At 55.0% G+C, this 24,491-nt stretch overlaps 1 protein-coding gene across 1 annotated transcript; it reads left to right on the top strand.

Annotated features, from left to right (window-relative positions):
* Nucleotides 1-342: 342 nt before the first annotated feature.
* On the top strand, nucleotides 343-24,459 carry LOC142924314 (uncharacterized). The gene is made up of 7 exons (XM_076066489.1): nucleotides 343-1,972; nucleotides 7,974-8,283; nucleotides 9,038-9,333; nucleotides 10,552-10,653; nucleotides 11,667-11,825; nucleotides 12,970-13,107; nucleotides 14,731-24,459. Exons 2-7 carry the CDS (start codon nucleotides 7,988-7,990, stop codon nucleotides 15,630-15,632), a joined length of 1,893 nt encoding a protein of 630 aa, XP_075922604.1. The 5' UTR covers nucleotides 343-1,972; nucleotides 7,974-7,987; the 3' UTR covers nucleotides 15,633-24,459.
* The last annotated feature ends 32 nt before the right edge of the window (nucleotides 24,460-24,491 follow it).

The raw sequence follows: 24,491 nt of genomic DNA, 5'->3' as shown, positions 1-24,491 counted from the left end.
CCCCCCCCCGCTTCGTCACATGGCGTCACAAAAAGTCAGACCCCCCCCCCCCCCCTCAATGACGTCACAAAGCTCTGCTCCCCCCCCCCCAAAAATAAAACATCAAATCGCTTTAAACTATTGTCATTGTAGTGCGTATTTAATGTGGCGCTGCACTCTGATGTTGTAGGAGAAAATATTTATTAAAAAGTCTATTTAGTTAAGTAGAACGTATTGTTGGTTCTTTCGGTAGTCACGTAGAAGGGAAACAATAAAAAATATATATAAAACAATCTATTTAAAAAAAATATCAAAAACAATAATTTGTATTATTGTTTTATATATTTTTATTATATTATTTTATTGTTTCCCTTCTACGTGGTGACTTTACCGAAAGAACCAAGAATATGAATCCCCGCAGTCACGAAAGCTTTAAATCAAACTTTAAGTGGAACGTGTTGTCTATATTTATTTAAAGTTGCCCATTTTGATGTGACGTCACAGTTCTCAAACCCCGCCCCCCCTTCTCGTCACACATCGTCACAAATGTCTGACCCCACCCTCCCCCCCCTAGGTGCGTGACGTCATTTATGGACGGCCCCAAATGACGACAACAACAACCAGCATCATCAGGCGGGTAGCACAAAGCTGTCCACCTGATGATCTAAGAATCGATTCCGTTGGTAAAGGAACCGATCAAGGTAATAGGAATACAAGAGTCGAGAAGGGGATACTAAGAATCGATTCCGTTGGTAAAGGAACCGATCAAGGTAATAGGAATACAAGAGTCGAGAAGGGGATACTAAGAATCGATTCCGTTGGTAAAGGAACCGATCAAGGTAATAGGAATACAAGAGTCGAGAAGGGGATACTAAGAATCGATTCCGAGGTAACGAAACCAATCAATAGGAATTGAAGTGTCGAGTGGAGGTTCTAGGAATTTATTCCGAGTTTAGGGAATCAATGAAGGAAATAGGAATCGAAGAGTGGGGGAGCTGTTTCTACGAATCGATTCCAAGTGAAATACATAAATTAAGTGGAATCGATTTTGTGGTAAAGGAAGAGGAATCTAAGACCCGAGTTAGGGCGTTCAAAGAATCGATTCTTGGAGACGTTCCATTGAAGGGGGGGGAGGAATCGAAGAAGCATTTTTAACGGACCAAATGGAATCGATACATGCGGGTTGGCGTCTAAGAGGACGTGGAAGGAGACAGCTGGGGTGAAAAAAACCACACGGAGCCTGAAGGGATTTAAAGACTTCACAGAACGCGAGCGTCTCTGTGAATTGAACAATAACGTGAAGAGAATGCGATTCGCAACGTGGTGGAATCGAAAAGGGCCCCCACGATTATCTTTGAATCGATGCCCACTCTGAATCGATGTATACAAAAATCTGTCAATAAGGAATCGACGAACCGACTCCACCCTCCTACTGTAGTACAGTCCAGAGTGTTTCCGTGGCCGCGACTTTCCCTTCAACCCCTGAACCCTCAACCCCTCAACCCGCCCACCCTCAACCCCCCTGGTGCCCTCGCGAGCCCCACCACTCCACCACCACTCCATCACCTCCACCACTCCACCCCTATCACCACCACTCCACCCCACCACCACCACCCCCACCACCACTCCACCCCTACCACCACCACCACTCCACCACCACCCCCACCATCACCTCCACCACCACTCCATCACCTCCACCACCACTCCACCATCTCCACCACCACCCCACCACCACTCCACCATCACTCCACCTCCACTCCACCACCACCTCCACCACCACTTCACCACCACTCCATCACCTCCACCACCCCTACCACCACCTCCACCACTCCACCCCTACCACCTCCACCACCCCCACCACACTCCACCGCTGGATGAAGCCGAGCCGCTGAAAATCTCACCACCAACCAGGGCAGCAGTCTCCGCTGCCCCCGTCTCTCACAGGAGCAGGTTGAAGAACAACAACAAGAAGAAGAAGAGGATACACAATTCGGTCGGTGTCTCAGAACACTGTCAGCTGTCGTCGTTAGAATTGGTACTGATGCGTGATGTCGTTACTGGTAGCGGTGGTTCACCACTGAACACGAACCCCTAGACCTGTCTTACCCCCCCTACTCCTTAAACCTTCACCCCTAGACCTGTCTTACCCCCCCTACTCCTTAAAACTTCACCCCTAGACCTGTCTTACCCCCCCCCTACTCCTTAAACCTTCACCCCTAGACCTGTCTTAACCCCCCCCTACTCCTTAAACCTTCACCCCTAGACCTGTCTTACCCCCCCTTCTCCTTAAACTTTCACCCCTAGACCTGTCTTAACCCCCCCCCCCTACTCCTTAAACCTTCACCCCTAGACCTGTCTTAACCCGCCCCCCACTCCTTAAACCTTCACCCCTAGACCTGTCTTAACCCCCCCTACTCCTTAAACCTTCACCCCTAGACCTGTCTTAACCCCCCCCTACTCCTTAAACCTTCACCCCTAGACCTGTCTTACCCCCCCCCCTACTCCTTAAACCTTCACCCCTAGACCTGTCTTAACCCCTGTACTCCTTAAACCTTCACTCCTAGACCTGTCTTAGCCCCCCCCCCCCTACTCCTTAAACCTTCACCCCTAGACCTGTCTTAACCCCCCCTACTCCTTAAACCTTCACCCCTAGACCTGTCTTAACCCCCCTTTACTACTTAAACCTTCACCCCTAGACTTGTCTTAACCCGCCCCCCTACTCCTTTGACCTTCACCCCTAGACCTGTCTTAACCCCCCCCCCCTACTCCTTAAACCTTAACCCCTAGACCTGTCTTAACCCGCCCCCTACTCCTTAAACCTTCACCCCTAGACCTGTCTTACCCCCCCCTACTCCTTAAACCTTCACCCATAGACCTGTCTTAACCCCCCCTACTCCTTAAACCTTCACCCCTAGACCTGTCTTAACCCCCCCTACTCCTTAAACCTTCACCCCTAGACCTGTCTTAACCCCCCCCTACTCCTTAAACCTTCACCCCTAGACCTGTCTTAACCCCCCCTACTCCTTAAACCTTCACCCCTAGACCTGTCTTAACCCCCCTTTACTACTTAAACCTTCACCCCTAGACCTGTCTTAACCCCCCCTACTCCTTAAACCTTCACCCCTAGACCTGTCTTAATCCCCCCTACTCCTTAAACCTTCACCCCTAGACCTGTCTTAACCCCCCCCTACTCCTTAAACCTTCACCCCTAGACCTGTCTTAGCCCCCCCCCCCTACTCCTTAAACCTTCACCCCTAGACCTGTCTTAACCCCCCCCCCCTACTCCTTAAACCTTCACCCCTAGACCTGTCTTAACCCGCCCCCTACTCCTTAAACCTTCACCCCTAGACCTGTCTTAACCCCCCCTCCCTCCTTAAACCTTCACCCCTAGACCTGTCTTACCCCCCCCCTACTCCTTAAACCTTCACCCCTAGACCTGTCTTAACCCACCCCTCCTTAAACCTTCACCCCTAGACCTGTCTTAACCCGCCTCCCTACTCCTTAAACCTTCACCCCTAGACCTGTCTTAACCCCCCCTACTCCTTAAACCTTCACCCCTAGACCTGTCTTAACCCCCCCTACTCCTTAAACCTTCACCCCTAGACCTGTCTTACCCCCCCCTACTCCTTAAACCTTCACCCCTAGACCTGTCTTAACCCGCCCCCCTACTCCTTAAACCTTCACCCCTAGACCTGTCTTAACCCCCCTACTCCTTAAACCTTCACCCCTATACCTGTCTTAACCCCCCCCCTACTCCTTAAACCTTCACCCCTAGACCTGTCTTAACCCGCCCCCCACTCCTTAAACCTTCACCCCTAGACCTGTCTTAACCCCCCCTACTCCTTAAACCTTCACCCCTAGACCTGTCTTAACCCCTCCTACTCCTTAAACCTTCACCCCTAGACCTGTCTTAACCCCCCCCTACTCCTTAAACCTTCACCCCTAGACCTGTCTTACCCCCCCCCCCTACTCCTTAAACCTTCACCCCTAGACCTGTCTTAACCCCTGTACTCCTTAAACCTTCACTCCTAGACCTGTCTTAGCCCCCCCCCCCCTACTCCTTAAACCTTCACCCCTAGACCTGTCTTAACCCCCCCTACTCCTTAAACCTTCACCCCTAGACCTGTCTTAACCCCCCTTTACTACTTAAACCTTCACCCCTAGACTTGTCTTAACCCGCCCCCCTACTCCTTTGACCTTCACCCCTAGACCTGTCTTAACCCCCCCCCCTACTCCTTAAACCTTAACCCCTAGACCTGTCTTAACCCGCCCCCTACTCCTTAAACCTTCACCCCTAGACCTGTCTTACCCCCCCCTACTCCTTAAACCTTCACCCATAGACCTGTCTTAACCCCCCCTACTCCTTAAACCTTCACCCCTAGACCTGTCTTAACCCCCCCTACTCCTTAAACCTTCACCCCTAGACCTGTCTTAACCCCCCCCTACTCCTTAAACCTTCACCCCTAGACCTGTCTTAACCCCCCCTACTCCTTAAACCTTCACCCCTAGACCTGTCTTAACCCCCCTTTACTACTTAAACCTTCACCCCTAGACCTGTCTTAACCCCCCCTACTCCTTAAACCTTCACCCCTAGACCTGTCTTAACCCCCCCTACTCCTTAAACCTTCACCCCTAGACCTGTCTTAACCCCCCCCTACTCCTTAAACCTTCACCCCTAGACCTGTCTTAGCCCCCCCCCCCTACTCCTTAAACCTTCACCCCTAGACCTGTCTTAACCCCCCCCCCCCTACTCCTTAAACCTTCACCCCTAGACCTGTCTTAACCCGCCCCCTACTCCTTAAACCTTCACCCCTAGACCTGTCTTAACCCCCCCTCCCTCCTTAAACCTTCACCCCTAGACCTGTCTTACCCCCCCCCTACTCCTTAAACCTTCACCCCTAGACCTGTCTTAACCCACCCCTCCTTAAACCTTCACCCCTAGACCTGTCTTAACCCGCCTCCCTACTCCTTAAACCTTCACCCCTAGACCTGTCTTAACCCCCCCTACTCCTTAAACCTTCACCCCTAGACCTGTCTTAACCCCCCCTACTCCTTAAACCTTCACCCCTAGACCTGTCTTACCCCCCCCTACTCCTTAAACCTTCACCCCTAGACCTGTCTTAACCCGCCCCCCTACTCCTTAAACCTTCACCCCTAGACCTGTCTTAACCCCCCTACTCCTTAAACCTTCACCCCTATACCTGTCTTAACCCCCCCCCTACTCCTTAAACCTTCACCCCTAGACCTGTCTTAACCCGCCCCCCACTCCTTAAACCTTCACCCCTAGACCTGTCTTAACCCCCCCTACTCCTTAAACCTTCACCCCTAGACCTGTCTTAACCCCTCCTACTCCTTAAACCTTCACCCCTAGACCTGTCTTACCCCCCCTACTCCTTAAACCTTCACCCCTAGACCTGTCTTAACCCCCCCCCTACTCCTTAAACCTTCACCCCTAGACCTGTCTTAACCCCCCCCTACTCCTTAAACCTTCACCCCTAGACCTGTCTTACCCCCCCCCCCTACTCCTTAAACCTTCACCCCTAGACCTGTCTTACCCCCCCCCCCCTACTCCTTAAACCTTCACCCCTAGACCTGTCTTACCCCCCCCCCTACTCCTTAAACCTTCACCCCTAGACCTGTCTTAACCCCCCCTACTCCTTAAACCTTCACCCCTAGACCTGTTTTAACCCCCCCTACTCCTTAAACCTTCACCCCTAGACCTGTCTTAGCCCCCCCCCCTACTCCTTAAACCTTCACCCCAGACCTGTCTTACCCCCCCCCCCCCCCCACTCCTTAAACATTCACCCCTAGACCTGTCTTAACCCCCCCCCCCACTCCTTAAACCTTCACCCCTAGACCTGTCTTAACCCGCCCCCCACTCCTTAAACCTTCACCCCTAGACCTGTCTTAACCCGCCCCCCACTCCTTAAACCTTCACCCCTAAACCTGTCTTAACCCCCCTACTCCTTAAACCTTCACCCCTAGACCTGTCTTAACCCCCCCCCCCCCCACTCCTTAAACCTTCACCCCTAGACCTGTCTTACCCCCCCTACTCCTTAAACCTTCACCCCTAGACCTGTCTTAGCCCCCTCTACTCCTTAAACCTTCACCCCTAGACCTGTCTTAACCCCCCCCTACTCCTTAAACCTTCACCCCTAGACCTGTCTTACCCCCCCCCATACTCCTTAAGCCTTCACCCCTAGACCTGTCTTACCCCCCCTACTCCTTAAACCTTCACCCCTAGACCTGTTTTAACCCCCCCCCCCTACTCCTTAAACTTTCACCCCTAGACCTGGCTTACCCCCCCCCCCTACTCCTTAAACCTTCACCCCTAGACCTGGCTTACCCCCCCCCCCCTACTCCTTAAACCTTCACCCCTAGACCTGGCTTACCCCTCCCCTACTCCTTAAACCTTCACCCCTAGACCTGTCTTAACCCCCCCCCTACTCCTTAAACCTTCACCCCTAGACCTGTCTTAACCCCCCCCTACTCCTTAAACCTTCACCCCTAGACCTGTCTTACCCCCCCCCCCCCACTCCTTAAACCTTCACCCCTAGACCTGTCTTAACCCGCCCCTCCTTAAACCTTCACCCCTAGACCTGTCTTACCCCCCCTACTCCTTATACCTTCACCCCTAGACCTGTCTTAACCCCCCCCCTACTCCTTAAACCCCTAGACCTGTCTTAACCCCCCCGCCTCTCCTTAAACCTTCACCCCTAGACCTGTCTTAACCCCCCCTACTCCTTAAACCTTCACCCCTAGACCTGTCTTAGCCCCCCCTACTCCTTAAACCTTCACCCCTAGACCTGTCTTAACCCCCCCTACTCCTTAAACCTTCACCCCTAGACCTGTCTTAGCCCCCCCTACTCCTTAAACCTTCACCCCTAGACCTGTCTTAGCCCCCCCTACTCCTTAAACCTTCACCCCTAGACCTGTCTTAACCCGCCCCTCCTTAAACCTTCACCCCTAGACCTGTCTTACCCCCCCCTCCCTACTCCTTAAACCCTAACCCATGAACATGTCTCAACCATAGTCCTTGAATCATAACCCATACTAAGTCTGTCTAAACCCTACTGCTTAGGCCTTAACCCATTCACCTGTCTTAGTCCTTCCACCTTAACCCATAAACCTGTTTTTTAACCTTAGTCCTTACACCTTAACCCATAAACCTGTGTTGGTCCTTACACCTTAACTCATGAGCCCGTCTTAACCCCCGGTCCTCATGCCTTAACCCATAATAAACCTCAAGGAGCGGAGTCGCTCCACGCTCGGCAAAGAAACCTAGACATGGGACGGATTAGATACCAATCTACAATTTGGTGTTCCAATCTTAGGCCGTCCATTGTGCTGCTCCTTGCCCATCATCGGTCCTATCCAACTCCAGTTTCTTGAGCTTCGCTCGGTGAGATGCCAAGACACGCCACCGCTCGCCGTTGAGTGTCCGCTTGAGCGTCAAAGAGTTTGGGCTGGACGTCCGGGGGTTACCGTTTGGGGTTAGGGGATAGGGGCTTCGGGTTTAAGGAACTTCGGTGCCTGACGCCGCTTTCTTTGACCCCCAGAGATCTTAACCCGAGTCATTGTTCGCCAATGCGCTCTGCGTGTTTTGTGTACACGTACGTTAGAGATGCTTGTTAACGTTTCACGCGAGACAAAGATCCCCCGTGTAGCCTGTAACAGACTGTAGGGGCAAGTGCTGTTAGCGAGTAGCAGCACCTATGAAGGCTACCGGCACTGGTGGCACACGAGAGGGGTCGGTGGCCAGCACCACCACCACGCCCGGCCGCATTTGTCTCCCCGAGTAGCGACGTTTACTACACACCGCACCAGGTACTCATTTGAGGGAGAGGCCGAGGACCGGCTCGGATAATCCACCACCGGCCGGCGTTGTGCGGCCGCGAGCAGGAAATCGGAACTGGGCTCGGCGGGTTCGTACCACGCCGACCGCGCACACCGCCGTTTCCCCGCAACTTCACCGCCTTTTCGCGCGCACACAGACACAGAGAGAGCCATGGCAGCGGCAGAGGCGACGGCTCCATCGCCGTACCACGCGGGCTACGGCGGCGGCGGCGACGGCGGCGGCACCGGTGGCGTCGGCGAGGCGTGGGACGACTTCCCGGCGTGGCTGGCCGCCCGCGGCGTGGCCCCCCGTGCCGCCCGGGCCCTGGAATCGGCGCTGGGGATCGGCGACTACGCGGCGCTGCGAGCCTGCGCCGAGCACGCCGCCCTGCGCGCCGAGCTCATCGCGGCGGCACGCGACCGCCTGCCCTTCGGCTGCTACGCCGTGCTGCGGCGGCTCGTCGAGAGGTTGGCACCGGGCACCGACGCCGGCACCGACGCCGGCACCGACGCCGGCACCGACGCCGCCGAAATTGATGGCGGAATCAGAATATTTACTTACGCCGCAGGAGGAATCCGATGAGCTATAAAAGCTTTTTATTCAGAGATGTCCAGTAGGGGCATGGGGTAAGAACGTTACGACAACAAACACAATACACACAAACACGGTAGTGCAAAGTCACAAGAAAGGTAAACAAAGCACCCAAACAACACACAAATACAACTAAAACCATCCCCATCTTACCGGCAGCTCACCAAAGTGGCCCATCAATTGGACGCCAAAATAAACTAAATAATGTCAATTCACGTCGATTCTAAATGCAGAGGGAAAAAAACTGGAGGACTCGGAGGAAAAAATCCTCGCGACCACTGGGAGAGAGACACCGAAAACTCCAAATGTACAGCAGCAGCAGCAGGCGTCAGGGTCGGGATCGAACCCACGACGTCGTGCGTACCAGGCGAGGTCGTTAACATCTCCTAGCCACCGTGGCGCGGAGTAAAACGGAATGCGATAACGGTGCGGTGGTGTTCCGCGTCGTGCCAAAATCGTTTCCGAACGGGAGAAAACGCGTCGCCACGCTTGAACGCTGCTCATTAACTCCACACGTCGTTTCAAAACATTTCCGCATGGATTCATTGCCCACCCCCCCCCCCCCCGCTTTCCTCCTTCCTCCCGGCGGTGTTATCGTCGTTACCACCTCCCCCCCCCCCCCCGTTACAGCTTTGAGCTGCCGTGCGCCGGCGGCGGGTCCGGCGCCACCGCCGGCGACAGAAGCTCCTCGCTGCTCGACATCCTCGTGGTCCTGCTGACCGCGCTGAGCGGGGAGCTGTCGCGCTCCGCGCTGCGGCTCAGCGCCCTCGACGCCGGGGCCGCCGCCGGAGCCGCCGCCGGAGCCGCCGGAGCCGCCTCCTCTCCCGCCGGCGCCTCCCTCTCCGACGGCGGCCGCGTCTCGGCGGAGCCGCGAGTCGGCGCCGTCATCCAGGCGGTGGACGGCTCCTACCTCAGCGACCACGGTGGTGCGACACCGCCCCCCCCCCCCACCCGTCCCCCGCTCCCCCCCCGTTCCGTACAGGACCGCCGGGTGATCCGCGCCACTGGAAATTTCCGGCACTGCGGAGTTGACCGGAACCACGTCGTCCGGCAACCCCGCTGACGTTTTGCCGTCACGATTATTACGATGTCACGTTCCGCCGCTGCTACTGCCGCTGCTATTTTGTTATTTTTCCAGGCGCAAGGCACCCACCGAGGCTGACGTGGTCCTTTGCTGTCGCAAATAATAGCTCAGCCAATTGGCTTATCCTCGTCACGTGGGAATTTATAGCGACAGGCGAACACTCCAAACGGGTGACCTCGATTCTGAACGTGGAGGGGGAAAACCGGAGGAACCCGGAGGAAAAAATCCACGTGACCACCACGGGGAGAAAAAGAGACAATGCAAACTCCAAATATACAGCAGCAGCAGCAGGCGTCGTCGGGGTCGGGATCGAACCCACAACACCTCCTGTATACCAGGCGAGGTAGTCAACATCTCGCAACTGTGATGATGATGATGAGAGAGAGACACCGCAAACTCCAAATATACAGCAGCAGGCATCGTCAGGGTCTGGATCGAACCCACGACACCTCCTGTATACCAGGCGAGGTAGTTAACATCTCGCAACTGTGATGATGATGATGAGAGAGAGACACCGCAAACTCCTAATATACAGTAGGCATCGCCAGGGTCGGAATGGAATAACCGACCTCCTGTATACCAGGCCAACACCGCTTATCTGAGCCGGTCCTGGGCCTCCCCTAGGTCGGCTCAGCCTGGAGACAAAGGCAGCCCGGTCGTGGTGCTGGCCACCCACCCACACCCCCTCGTGTGCTGTGCCGGCATTGACCCAACAGTCTGTTAAGGCTAAACGGGGAGCGATAGTGCAGTGAACTCGGCAGAGGCTCAAGTTAGATTCCCACTCATGAACGGATAACACCGGTAACGATTTTGTGAATCGGTCCTGGGTCTCCCCCAGGTCGATTCGGCCTCAAATGAGTACCCGCTTCGATGCGTAGTAAACATCGCCACTGGGGAGACAAAGGCGGCCGGGCGTGGTGTTGACCACCCCATCCCCCTCGCTCGCCATGCCCGGCCTACAACTCGATCTAACAGCACTTGCCCCGACAGTCCGTTAAGGCTACACGGCGGGAGGGGCGTTGGGGGAATCTTTGGCTTTGTGCGGCTGCGGTCTGCTCAGAGGGCATGGACGAGGACCAGGAGGAGCTGCCGCTTGCCGACGACCAAGCCGAGTTCCCCGGCATCCCCGCCGAGAGCGGAATCCCCGGCGGATTCTACCCGGGTGGGTATGCGCGCGTGTGTGTGTGTGTGCGCGTGCGTGTGTGTGCGTGCATGTGCGTGCGTGCGTGTGTGTGCGTGTGTGTGTGTGTGCGTGCCTGGGCGTGTGTGTGGGCGTGTGCGTGCGTGTGTGTGCGTGTGTGCGTGTGTGTGTGCGTGCGTGCGTGTGTGTGCGTGCATGCGTGCGTGTGTGCGCGTGTGCACGTGTGCGCGTGTGTGCATGTGTGTGTGCGCGTGTGGGTGTGCGTGTGTGTGTGCATGTGGGTGTGTGCGCGTGTGGGTGTGTGCGCGTGTGGGTGTGTGCGCGAGTGTGTGTGTGTGCGTATGTGTGTGGGGAGCGGTAGTGTAGCGGTTAGCGTGCTGCGCTATGAACCTGGCGACCCGGGTTCGATTCCCGCTCACGGCCAACACCAGTGACAATTATCTGAACCGGTCCTGGGCCTCCCCTAGGTCGACTCAGCCTCAAATGAGTACCTGGTGCGGTGTGTAAACATTGCCACTAGGGAGACAAAGGCGGTCGGGCGTGGTGCTGGCCACCCACCCCCTCGTGTACCGTTCCGGCCTTCATAGGTGCTCGCTAACAGCACTTGCCCCTACAGTCTGTTAAGGCTATACGGGGGATCTTTGTCTTTGTATGTGTGTGTGTGCATGTGTGCGTGTGTGTGCGCGAGTGGGTGTGTGCGTGTGGGTGTGTGCGTGTGGGTGTGTGTGTGTGTGCGCGTGTGGGTGTGTGCGTGTGTGTGCGCGTGCGCGCGGGGAACCGCGGAGCTCCGGGCGAGAATTCGTTGGCGGCTGGGACGCCTCGGGAGTTCCGCGCGCTTCGGCCGCGTCCTTGCCGCCTTCCGCGCGGAAGTTTACTGGAAATTCGCGACGCGCTTCCGAGGTGCGATTCGCGCGAGTTTTTTTATATTTATTAACGCAGGATGAGCACCACCGGAACGGGCGCGCCGTTCAAACGCGGAACGCGCCCATTACGACACCTTGCGCGTGGCTCTCCGTGCGCGTGGCTCCGCGCAGGCCGAGACTGCGACGAGGCCGGCGTGAGGCGGCACCAGGCGGGCTGCGGGGGGCTCCCCGCGTCGTCCCCCTTCGAGGGAGACGCCGAGGCGCTGGGGATGGCGGCGGCGGTGTCGGCGCGCCCGGTCAAGGTGGAGATGATGGACGACCCTCGCGCAGGTTACTGGCCCCCCGGGGGGGGGAGGGGGTGGGGATACCCCTGGAAAACGCAACCACACGTGTATGTCGTTTCATAGAGACCCATGGACTCACGCGCAGAGATCTATCGAGTCACATACAGAACCATAGACTCACGCGGAGAGATCTATCGAGTCACATACAGAACCATAGACTCACGCGGAGAGATCTATCGAGTCACATACAGAACCATAGACTCACGCGGAGAGATCTATCGAGTCACATACAGAACCATGGACTCACACGGAGATCTATCGAGTCACATACAGAACCATGGACTCACATACAGAACCATGGACTCACGCGGAGATCTATCGAGTCACATACAGAACCATAGACTCACATACAGAACCATAGACTCACACGGAGATCTATCGAGTCACACACAGAACCATAGACTCACATACAGAACCATGGACTCACGCGGAGATCTATCGAGTCACATACAGAACCATAGACTCACATACAGAACCATAGACTCACGCGGAGATCTATCGAGTCACATACAGAACCATAGACTCACATACAGAACCATAGACTCACGCAGAGATCTATCGAGTCACATACAGAACCATGGACTCACGCGGAGATCTATCGAGTCACATACAGAACCATAGACTCACATACAGAACCATAGACTCACGCAGAGATCTATCGAGTCACATACAGAACCATGGACTCACGCGGAGATCTATCGAGTCACATACAGAACCACACAGAGGCCCACAGACTGGCATCACCACCGGAGCGGTGAGTCACCTCTATGCTGCTCCTGACGCAGTCATCTCTGCCCCAGGGTCTCAGCAACCTAAAATACCGAGAGGGGCCATTTCATAAGAATTGGTTACGCAGTAAAAGGGCACACTCTCTTTCCAGAGCTGCAGTGCCCGCGATGAATACGAAACGGCGGCCCCTGACCGAACGCCGTCACGGAGCAGCCCTTAAAAAGAGCCGCGGGTTTTTGCGCGACCCCTGTGACCCCTCGAGGGGGAGGAGGAGGAGGAGGGGGCGGGGGGACCGACCGCTCGAGGTGTTGGCGTCGCCGCGGTGTCGCGAGTTCGCGACCCTCCTCTCACCCCCCCCCCCCCCCCTGTACCCCCCCCCCACCCACCGCCTCGGCTCGCAGTCGACGTCAAGCACGAGGACGTGGGCGGCGCCAGGAGGCCCGGGGAGTGGGGCCGGGGCGGCTCGGTTCACGAAGACGGCCACGGCGGCGATGGCGGCGGTGGCGGCGACGACGGCGGAAGACAGCGCTGGTGTCACGGTGTGTGGGGGGGGCGGGGGGGGCGGTTAGCGCCACGAACTCGGTGATCCGGGTTCGATTCCCAATCACGGCACAACGCCGGTGAGGATTATTTGAACCGGTCCTGGGCCTCCCCCTGGGTCGACTCGGCCTCAAATGAGTAACCCGGTGTGGTGTGTAGCGAACATCGCCACTGGGGGAGACAAAGGCGGCCGGGCGTGGTGGGGCTGGCCACCCACCCCCTCGTGTGCTACAGTGCCCGGCCTTCATAGGTGCTGCTCGCTCACAGCACTTGCCCCAACAGCCTGTTGAGGCTACACGGGGGACCTTTGTCTGTTGTGTGTACGAATGACTCGTTGGCCGCTTGTATTAATTAATTAATTCGTGGACGCGTGGGATGGATGGATACGTGGATTGACAGCTGGATGGCGATATTATTTAGATCATTTCGCTGCTATTAATGTCCGCGTGATGAACCAATTCGTTGAGCTGTCATTTGTGGTGCGACCAGGTGGGTTCTGGTAAGATAAAAAAATAGTTTATTTTATTTGTATATTTAAGTGAACTGTTTACATTTTCCTATACTTTGCACTCCCCTACCGTGCTTTGTGCACTGTGTTTGTTGTTGTGACGTTCCCACCACCGTGATCCGAACCGGGCATGTGCGGGGGGGGAAAAAGAGCTTCATAGCGGGGTGGATCTTAAGTCTTTAGTCTCTCGCTCAGACCGTCGTGCCGCGATCTGTATGTCCCGTCCTGTTGGGAGGTAGAGCGGCGGGCTCCATTTGTTTATCAGTTGTGTTATCGCGTGAACCCAGCGGCCCGGGTTTGACTCATCGTCGGGGCTAACTAAACGTCCGGAAATACGAGCGACATCCAAACCTGCCCCGGGCCGCACCACCCGCCTCCCCCCCCCCCGCCCCCCCTCCACCGCCTTCACCGAACCCGGTGAAGTATGGTCAAATGGCTCCGTCGAGCGGCACGGCGTGTGGGGTGGGGGGTGGCAGGCTGTATCTGTAGGACGAGCACTGCCCACGTCCGCACAGAGAAGTTGACGTCGTTTAGTGACGACACAAAAAAAACGCGTCGAGCGAAAATCTATTTCTCCCCCACCCCCCCCCCCCCCGTAAATAATGTAACGACGATTAAAGTTCGATTAACACGTCGGCTTTCGCGACCAACATCACCCACAATACAGGTTGGCGGCGGCGGCGGCGGCGGCGGCGGCGGGGTCAACGACACGTTTATATATTTCACGCGATCTCACCCAAAACAAAACCTGTACTGTGGTTTAACGTTTGGGCGATGTACGGTGCGCGACCATGACGACTGCTACCGTCGTAGCATGGCGGGACGTATAACCGATGGTAGGCCGGCCGCCACACCCGCCGCGTTACCCTATCACTCCACACCGCTCAGCCGCGGCAGCTCACGAAAGTAGTTCCACGTCACAACCGCGCTTCGCGTTGTAACGGCGCTCGCGTTCCGCGTCGCGACCGCGTGCCGTTCCGCGTCGTGCGAGAATCGTTGCCGAATGGCCGAACCGCGCGGCGGCGACCAACACGCTGCAGGGCGAGCGTCAGGCCGATCGCTTCGCCTTGCGACCAAACGCTGCCCCCTTCTCCTCCCGTCCCGCGCCGTGCAGACGACGACGGCGCCGCGGGGTTCTGGGACTCGCGGTGGCGCCACCACCACCACCAGCAGCAGCAGCACCACCAGCAGCACCAGCAGCAGCACCACCACCATCACCACGACGGCGACGTGTACGGCGCCGTTCTCTCTTCCTCCTCTTCCTCCTCCTCGGCCGCCGCCGCCGCCGCCGCGGCTGCCGCCACCGCGCCGACGCCGGCGACCTCGCGACGCAACGCCCCTCCGGACGGCGCCGCGGGGCCGGCCCGAGGGGTCGCCAGGAGAATGTTCGTCCGGTGGCGGGGCAACGGCGCGCGGCGCCCCAGCCAGGATCGCGACGGCGACGGCGGCGACGGCGGCGACGGCGGCGGCGACGGCGGCGACGGCGGCGGCGGCGGCGGCGACGGCGACGACGACGTCGAAGAAGACGACGAAGAAGAAGACGGCGGCGGCGGCGGAGACGGCGCGGGGGGCGCTGCGGCAACGGCGCAGCAGGAGCAGGAGCATCAGCAGCAGGAGCAGCAGCGGCGGCGCCCCTTCGTGTGCACGAGCTGCGGCAAGGCGTTCAGCAAGCTGGCGGTGCTCACGCTGCACACGCGCACGCACACGGGCGAGCGGCCGTACGTGTGCGCGCAGTGCGGCCGCGCGTTCGCGCAGGCCTCGAGCCTCGGCTACCACCGGCGCACGCACACGGGCGAGAAGCCGTACGCGTGCGGCGGCTGCGCCTTCCGCTGCGCACGCTCCAGCAGCCTCATCCGGCACCAGCGCGTGTGCAGGCGGCGCAACAACGGCGGCGGCGGCGACGACGGCGGCATCGGCGGCATCGGCGGCGGCATCGGCGGCGGCATCGGCGGTATCGGCGACGACGGCGGGATCATCGGCGGTGGCGGTATCATCGGCGGAATGCTACGCTACTGACGTTGCCGATTCAGAGTGGTTAGCTACGTACGGCGGTGCAAAAGAAGTTCTCCATGCATAGACTACTCGCACAGAGAACCATGGACGACTCACACAGAGATCCATGGTTTCTTGTCATTCCCCCGCACCTCTGATCAGCACGGTTGGCTACGTACGGTGGTGCGAAAGAAGTTCTACATGCACAGACTCACACGGAGACTCATAGACTCACACGTAGACCCTTAGTTTGTCACGTTACCCGTCGGTGCACACGCTGCAGGATGAGAGATTCCCAGAGCCGGGGCTCGAGCCCAGAACGATGAGAGTTGCTGCTGCTGACGCCGCCGCCACTGATAAGACTCCCAGAGCACGAACCCGGATTCTCAGAGGCGCGAGGTCACAGCGAGCTGGTGTGGCCCACCGACCCTCGCACCCCGATTGCCTGAGGTTCCCAGAACCTAGGCCGTGAGCCTACCATATAGACTCCGAGACGTTGACTAGGCACCCACTGTGGTTTAACCGTTCCGTAGGGGCCCACGAAACTCGAGGACAAAATGTGACGGCGCCGAGCGATTTTACCGGGGCGCCGGCAGTGGCGAGATGTTAACGCTCTCGGCCGGTATGGACAAGGTCGTGGGTTCCATCCCAGACCCTGACGATGCCTGCTGCTGTGTATTTGGAGTTTGTGGTGTCTCTCTCTCTCTCCACGTGGTCACGTGGATTTTTCTCCGGGTCCTCCGGTTGTTTTCCTTCCACGTTTAGAATCGACGTCACGCGTTTAGATGATTTTGGCTCCTGCTATAAATCCCCATGCTTGTGATGATGAGCAGGTCGCTTCTGAAGAAAGAGCTACATAGCTCAGTTGGGGCCTTACCTGGTCAACTAGTTTTAGTTTAGTACGCGGTCGAGGCGCCTCCAGTACACTTCTAAGGTTCTTGTGCTAGACCTACAAGGCCCTCGATGTGCGTGCGTATGTGTGTCGAATTTATTTCGCTCGCCGTGCTAATCGGAGGTGCGGACAACAAACTTAAACAGAAAAAAAAATCGCTTCCAAAGAAACTGAGTTTTAAATTGAGAATCGACGTCGCGCGTTTTAGATTATCTGGCCGCTGCTACACGTGACCACACGGACGACGAGCCACTATCCGTTGAGCTATTCTTGTGGCAGCCGGGGCCCCCTCACCTGGTATGAGAAATGACAAAAATTAAACAAGTTAGCCGCCGCGAACGGCCGTGGCAAACTCGGCGCGCGGCAGTTTCCGTCGTCGATGACGGTGGGAGATTTCCCCTTGAGGGCCGCGGGAAAGCCGGGGCGGTCGCGCGACCTCCGCCTGCGATCCCGATCGGACGTCGCCCTTTGCGCCAGTTGGCCTCGGCAATTGGGGAGCGGCGAGTGGAAGATTCGCCCTCCAGATCTGTAACAAAAAGTACGAAAGGCCACATCCCGATACGTTTGTCCGGCCGGTGACGATCTCGGGGTGAAATTCCACCCCCCCCCCCCCCCCATTGCTTCTTGGTATCGCTGTGAAGTAGGGCCATTTACCCGAGATTCCAAAGGTTGTCAATAAGTTTAATATTGAAGCTGATGTGTTTTTGTTACAATTTGTATCTACAATCAGACACTAACAAATACACCTAACATTTATACTTTTCCGTAAAAAACACAAAATAGTTTATTTGATTCAACTTCTTATATTTCAAGACGTGCCCATCGGAAACAGGGGAAGCTCTCCTTATCTTTTACCATTTTCGAATTATTCAGACTTGAACAAAAGAAAGATAGACCCAATGGTTCTCGCTTTAACTTGACTTGCTGTTGAACGCTCTATCAAACGAAACAAAAATGCAACCTTATATTTTGAACGGTTTCTGAATGACACCACGCGCACACGTGTTCATGGGGCGCTTAAAATCGAGATTTTGGGGCCATTCATTTGAAAAATCTCGGATTTTCAGATTTCTGTTCGTGTCCTAAAAGATACCTCTGCACCAAACGTCAGCTTTCTGCAGTGTCGGCAAGGACCCTGGAGGTTTTATTTGGAGACGTACAGGTCAAGGTCTTTATTTATAATTACAAGATAATATATTTCTTTTTTTTTCCTCTTTTTGGATCGGCGTCATCGACGGATGTGTCGAGAGTCGTCATCAACCCGCCGCTCGCTCACCACTGCCAAGCGGTGCGGCGTCATCACCGCCGCCGCCGCCACCACCAAATCATGTTTTTTTCCTCCCCCCCCCCCCCACTCCTCTATGGTTATAAAAGCGCAGCGGTCGCCGCTGCCCTCGACGCCGGTGAAGCAGCAGACGCTCGCAAAATTGTCCCGACGTTATCGCGGCTTTCGAGAGATGCCCAGAGCCGGGTCTTGGCCCAGCATCTCGGGCGGCGACCGCCCTCTCGCCTTCACGCGGACATCGGCACCGGATGTAAACACGACAGTGCTCAGTGGCGTGCGGCGAGGTCAATGGCTGGGGAGTCACCGGCTAGTGTGGCCTCACTGAGGGGGGCGTGGCCTCACCGGGGGGGCATGGCCTCACTGAGGGGGGCGTGGCCTCACCGAGGGGGCGTGGCCTCACCGGGGGGCGTGGCCTCACCGAGGGGCGTGGTCTCACTGACGGGCGTGGCCTCACTGAGGGGGCGTGACCTCACTGAGGGGGGGCGTGTTAGACACGTCCCCCCCTCAATGAGGCAGATGTGATAGCTGCCTCCCCTGGTGCTTTTTCATTGCAGTTTCATGACGAGACCAGCGAGCCTAAATATCTTTATACACATGCGTGAAATAAGTTACTTGGACTATGGAAGGCGAGGACATGAAATGAAGGTGGTCTACAAACATTACATTGGTGACATACAGGGATAGTAACAGGCACGCGCTTATTGCCCGCGCTCCATCCAGTTACTGAGGGGTTGCACAATCAGAGGGGAGGCTGAGCTCGTCGCTGCCTCACCGCTCGTCCCTTCCTGTATTTGCAACGGAGCTCCGCAAATTTGGCAATTTTGACTATAAAAATAATTGGAATCGTACAGAAACGACATTAATAACACAGATCAGTGGAAAAAACGTAATAGTTATTTTATTTGATTATTCTTTTTACTTTTCGTAACAGCTATTTTCATTGAAGTATGACAGCTGAGGCTCTGCTTCCCCCGTCTCCCCTGACCGCACGTCCCTGTCAGTACTCTGTATGACTCTGCGTAACATCTTGCCCCAGGCCTCCAAACCGATATCCACACAGGCGTTGTCTCATTAATGATCGATAATGGCAATTTCGCGATTTAGATTTTTACCTAACAATTGCATTATTACGAAATAATGTGTGTGCCACCCGCCCGCATGAACTCGAGCTGAGAATAGATTCAACATTTTGACTGCTTTAGTCGACGAAGATGCTTGACTGGACGAAATACATAATTACGTGATAATAATATTACATTATTACATAATGTAATAATTATTACATAATGTAATAATTATTACATAATAATGTAATACGTAATAATGTAATAATGAAATCATTACCTAATGTATAATAATGTAAATTACGTAATAATGATGTTCTGAACGTTGAGGGGAAAAACTGGAGGACCCGGAGAAAAATCCACGCGACCACGGGGAGAGAGAGAGAGCGAGACACTCCGAATATACCGCAGGCATCGTCAGGGTCGGGATCGAGCCCACGACCTACCGTATACCAGGCGAGGTAGTCAACATCTCCGAGCCACTGTGATGATGATGAGAGAGAGACACACAAACTCCGAATATACCGCAGGCATCGTCAGGGTCGGGATCGAGCCCACGACCTACCGTATACCACGCGAGGTAGTCAACATCTCCTAGCCACTGTGATGATGATGAGAGAGAGAGACACGCAAACTCCGTATATACAGCAGGCATCGTCAGGGTCGGGATCGAGCCCACGACCTACCGTATACCAGGCGAGGTAGTCAACATCTCCTAGCCACCGCGGACGGTCATTCACACTCCCTCGTGAATGAGCCACTGTGCCAAGTGGGGCCGAGTGCTTTAGCAATCGTCGCAAACTCGGCGGGAGAGTGACGCGTGCAATCAGAATCCTTTCGACTGGAGGAATCCAATCTCTGAAACTTTTTTTTTTCACAGACCTCCAGTAATGGGGGGTGGGCACGTCCAGGGGTTTACCACAAGTTGTGATTTTTTTTCCCCTCCACACCCCCCCCCAAAACCGTGCGACGCAAAAATACAGCCGACGCGACGATAACCTTAAACGAAAAAAATATACGGAAATAAGCTATTGAATACATGAAAAATAATTTAATCACCTTTATCTCTCATCACTCTCTCGCATAATCCTCGTTTAATCTCATCGCGTTCTCTCTCTCGATGCCGGTATTCGTGCAGCGGTCCAGATGCGATTCGCGGATAGCAAGGTTATGAGCAACGAGCAGAGAGAGCGAGAGAGAGAGGGCAGAGTGATTGCTTTAAGCTCTTCGGATGGCAGTTCACCCAGCGGCGCAACCAACCGCCCCAAAAAGTCGTCTTCGTCGTAAAGTCGACGATCCGCCAAGCTCTTTGCAGCACGCGCTCGTCGCTTACGCAAGGGAGACGGGCGACTGCGGTGTCGCGAACGGTCGGGAACGACGTTCGCCTTTTACAAAGGGGTCATTCGACAGGTTAAGTGGCGTTGCCTTGACCGCCCTTTGTAGTAGAACTGTTTTCCGCACAGCAGAGGTTGTTTTTGTTGCCGTTGGGGCACAGAGCACGTAAATGTGTGTCGTCAAACCCGCCACCACCTGACACAGCCAATCAGTGAGGGTTTTGTCACGTCAACAAAACGTGGGCCAATTCGTCACTAGTTCAGTACTCGCCGTTTGCGTGTTGGGAGACTGAACCCACTGCAGTATTTACAATTCGAGTTTCGCCGGTAATTTACAACGACCGGCAGCATCGTCGGGCGCACTGACCGCTGGCGTAAACGTCGCGGGGCCACTCGGATTCGTGGGTGCCGAACGAAGCAACGAACAGGCCACGTTTCGTTTACGTGACAAAAACCTCACGAATTGGCCGTCGGGCGGTGGCGGCGGGTTTAACGGCACACGTTGATATTGACGCGGTCGGACCCCAACGAACAACCTCGTCTGTGGCCAATGTCAGAGCCAGGATTTTCAGGTAGTGGGGGGGGGGGGGGGCAACCCCTCCAGCAATGAGAAATGACAGAGGAGTTGTTAGTAAGGAGTTGTTAGTAAGTAAGGAGTTGTTAGTAAGGAATTGTTGGTAAGGACTTGTCCCTTGCTTTTGATTCGACGCGTAGTGCGGCGATGGCGCAGCCATCGATCGAGGTGTCGAATTCGAACCGCGTTGTGTGATCGGCATCGCGCTCGCTGAAGGTGTCGATGCCTTCAGGGAAGTCATGGACTCTGTGTACGCAACTGCGCACAATTCTGCGAGTCGCTTATAACCGCTTTGCCGTTACTTATTGCCAATTGTGGACTCGGACTATTGTCCTATCATCTCGTAGAGTCCCTGGTACGTAATAATATGCTACACAGTGGCAGTGGGGTTTGCAAAATGCCGATTTATTACTCATAAACCCCAATGATCCGATGGAAATTAGGGATTTCGATCGGATCATTCGGGGGGGGGGGGGGGCACGTGCCACCCCCCCCCCCCCCCACCGGCTCCGCAAGTGACCGTGGCTAAGATTGGCCGTGAAATCCCTCCGACTGCGGCGCGTTCAACGGAACCGGATTCGTCGCAAAACTTTCTTCTGTAATCCGCTGGGAGAGAGATGCGGGCGACGATGCAATGGGGCAGCCGCGGGTAAAACCCGCCAGGAATGTTATGGAAAGCGACCGTGCGTCTACCGCGTATGTTAAGATATGTGTGGAGGGAGAGAGAGAGAGAGACAGGTGAGATATCGTCTCTCTACAAAGTAAAATGTGTACATACGTGGCTTTATTTATGGCTTGTGTATTGCACACCGACTGAGAGTGTCAAGATGATTATAGGCTTGTTTATTTTGAAATGGGGATTAAATGGGGGGGGGGGCAAGGGAATGCTGCTGCACGCGATTAAAAGATTTCTACTTTCACGTGGCGCTGGCGACGTCTCTGCTTTAGCGCGAAACGGCGGGTTGGGCAAGTTGCGGATTTTTTTTGTAACGACGGCGGTTTTGGCGAAGTCACGCGTGATCCGTGGTGACGCAAATGACGACGCTTGGCACGAGGTTAAAATATGCCCCAAGCAGTCTTCTGGGCAGCAGCATCAGCATCAGCAGCAGCATCAGCAGCAGCAGCAAACCAAAACGACCCTTCTCCTTCGTTCGTACGGCTGCTGATGTTGGATGCAGAGATCAACAAACTGCAGTTTCACATTCAGGTTGTTCAAGCCAAGATTATAACCGCGTCGGGGGCAGCGACGGAGTTGTATCGCCGTGGTGATTGTCTCCTTCGTACTTGTGTATCGGGCGTCGGGGTCGCTTCACGGTGTCCTCCGGTCTGATTCCGAATGGCCACAGTGGCACACTCCGGCTGGAGAGGTTTTTTTTATTTCTCCAATCGAACCTTTTGGCGGGACCCCGGGGTCCCATAAGTCCCCCCCGGCTCTCGCGTGAACTGCGTTGCGACGTCAGTTTGTCTTTTGAAGGCGAACGATTCGGCAATCTATTCCTCTCGACGAGCTCTACACGATGCGATAATGAAAGTTTCAAAGTTTTGTTCCTTCTGCGCATCCGTCCTCGCTGCTGCGCTTGGACGAAGCGACAACAGAACGATCCGCGCCAGGTGGATCGCGGCGTTTATGTTGGGCGGTGGGACGGAGTCGCCAAAGATAGATCAATTACCATTTTGACTTTCGTTTATTCTGGACCCCAGGGGTCCCGCCATAAGGTTCACTTGTGCATCAGGGTACCCGCGCCATTTGCTGGCACGCTTTGTGCAGTGGATGCGGTTCAGGGTGCACCAATGAGTAGCTCTTGAGGACGAAATAACCCAAATCTATGGCAACCCAACATGGGGAAAAATTTCCGATTCACTGCAGGGATTCATATTCTTGGTTCTTTCGGTGAAGTCACGTAGAAGGGAAACAATAATTTTCCTGCTGTGGTTTTCACTCCTGATGATGATTGCTTGTGTTGCAGTCGAAACGTCGTGAGAATTTTATTGTTTTATATTTTTTTTATTTTGTTTCCCTTCTACGTGGCGACTTTACCAAAAGAACCAAGAATATGGGGAAAAAGTCAATTTACGTGGCGCGACAATCATTTCCTTTCAAACGACCGAGTTGGCAGCCAAAGGCTGGAACGCCCCCCCCCCCCCCCGAAGTCACGGGTTCGATTCCCGGACGAGGTGTCTATATCTCCAGCGGGGCTTATTTAAATCGGCATTTCATTTTTTTTACTTTGCAGTGGAGTTAAGTCTGTGCATTTCGTCGAGCCCAAGGCGCCTCGGGCAACTAATAGTCTAAAAAAAAAAGTGTAATCTCTTCGCAGCTAAGAGTACGTGTGGCTCGTTGGGTTGGGCACGCAAGCTCCCCCATACTGCCCCTCAAACTTCCAGCAGTGGACGGATCTGGCCCGCACCAAATGCATGGATCATGAAACATGCACGGCGATCCACGGGAAGCGTCGCTTCAAATCGAGCAAACACGAAACCTCTGCGCCCCGGGATACGAGTCTGCACCCTCCCCTGGAAATTGTTCGGGTTGTGTTTGTGATCGTCGAGTTTACTATTCGTCCAGCAAACTGCCTCATTCCAACACTTTTACCTCGGCAGTGCACAATTCGCTTCATGTTGTCACACGACTGTACGCGCTTCCAATCGCGCCACGCGAAGGCTGGGTGCGGGGAGCGGTAGCGTAGTCGGGGTTAGCGCTACGCCACGCTACGAAAACCCCCAGCGATTCCAGTTCGATTCCCTGCTCGCGGCCGACAGCAAGTGACCATTATCCGAACCTGGTCCTGGTCAAGTATCTTTCGGCAGGACCCTCCTGAAAGCGCATTGGGAGCGTGCCAAGACTTTCCGTGATAAAACAATTCCTTTGAAATCGTAACGACAACGCTGTACGTATACAGATTTTATTGAAATGGCAGTTATGGAAATGTATGCATATTATTAACACAGCTCGCTAACGTAATGGGAGCACGCGCAGGGTGGTGGTGGTCCAGTAAAAATAAAAAAATAACTTGGTAACCCACATGGAACAGAAATAATAAATCAGGCTTATTTGGGGGCAGGTGTAGATTTTATTCTTCCACAAACAATCTCCCCACCTGCCACCCGACCAGAGCCAATCTAATAGAGTTGCCACGTGGCAGGGGGAGAAACGCACCAATTGGTTGGCTTTTTAAGCAATCCGCAGGATGATTAACAGTGACGTGGTAAGTTGTTGACTATTTTATACTTCGCTGTTAAAACGCAGTAGTCTTTCGCGACCAATATTATCCACAAAGATATAAAAACGCAGCCGATTAGTAAGGTTCGTCACTGAAACATTCACATTTGCTGCGGGTTTACTCTCCCAACGCAACCGGTGTGTGCTGAACTTGTAGCCAATTGGCAAGCTTTGTTTACGCGACAAACCTCCTTGCCAATTGGCCGTCTCGGGTGGTGGTGGTAGCGAGTTTAACAGCACATCTACGTTTACGTGATCCAACCCAACTAAAAAAAAACCGAACCTCTCTTGTGGATCACACTTCACCGTTCAACTTTCCCACTGTTCGGCCCTGACACCGAATCGACGATGGCCTTACTTCCCTCCCCCATCCCCCACTAGGCAACTTGAAAAACAGGAGAGCTGTGTCGCGCTCAGCCCAGGGCCTTACCTGGTAAAAAAAAAATTGTCATAGCTCAATAGAGTCAAGACGCCCAGCCGCAGAGTTCGGAAGCCAGGATTATCTCACCCACGC

The sequence above is a fragment of the Petromyzon marinus genome, chromosome 1, assembly GCF_048934315.1.
Source record: "Petromyzon marinus isolate PM22_M1 ecotype Great Lakes invasive population chromosome 1, UKy_Petmar_22M1.pri1.0, whole genome shotgun sequence".
Taxonomy (NCBI): domain Eukaryota; kingdom Metazoa; phylum Chordata; class Hyperoartia; order Petromyzontiformes; family Petromyzontidae; genus Petromyzon; species Petromyzon marinus.
Note: the sequence above shows the minus strand (reverse complement) of the source record. Positions and strands in the feature narration are given on the sequence as shown.

Excerpts from the sequence above, each read along its gene's own strand:
- LOC142924314 (XM_076066489.1), top strand. The coding sequence starts at position 7,988 with ATGGCAGCGGCAGAGGCGACGGCTCCATCGCCGTACCACGCGGGCTAC. Across the intron at positions 8,284-9,037 it reads CTGCGGCGGCTCGTCGAGAG|CTTTGAGCTGCCGTGCGCCG; the intron begins GTTGGCACCGGG and ends CCCCCGTTACAG. Across the intron at positions 11,826-12,969 it reads GATGGACGACCCTCGCGCAG|TCGACGTCAAGCACGAGGAC; the intron begins GTTACTGGCCCC and ends CTCGGCTCGCAG.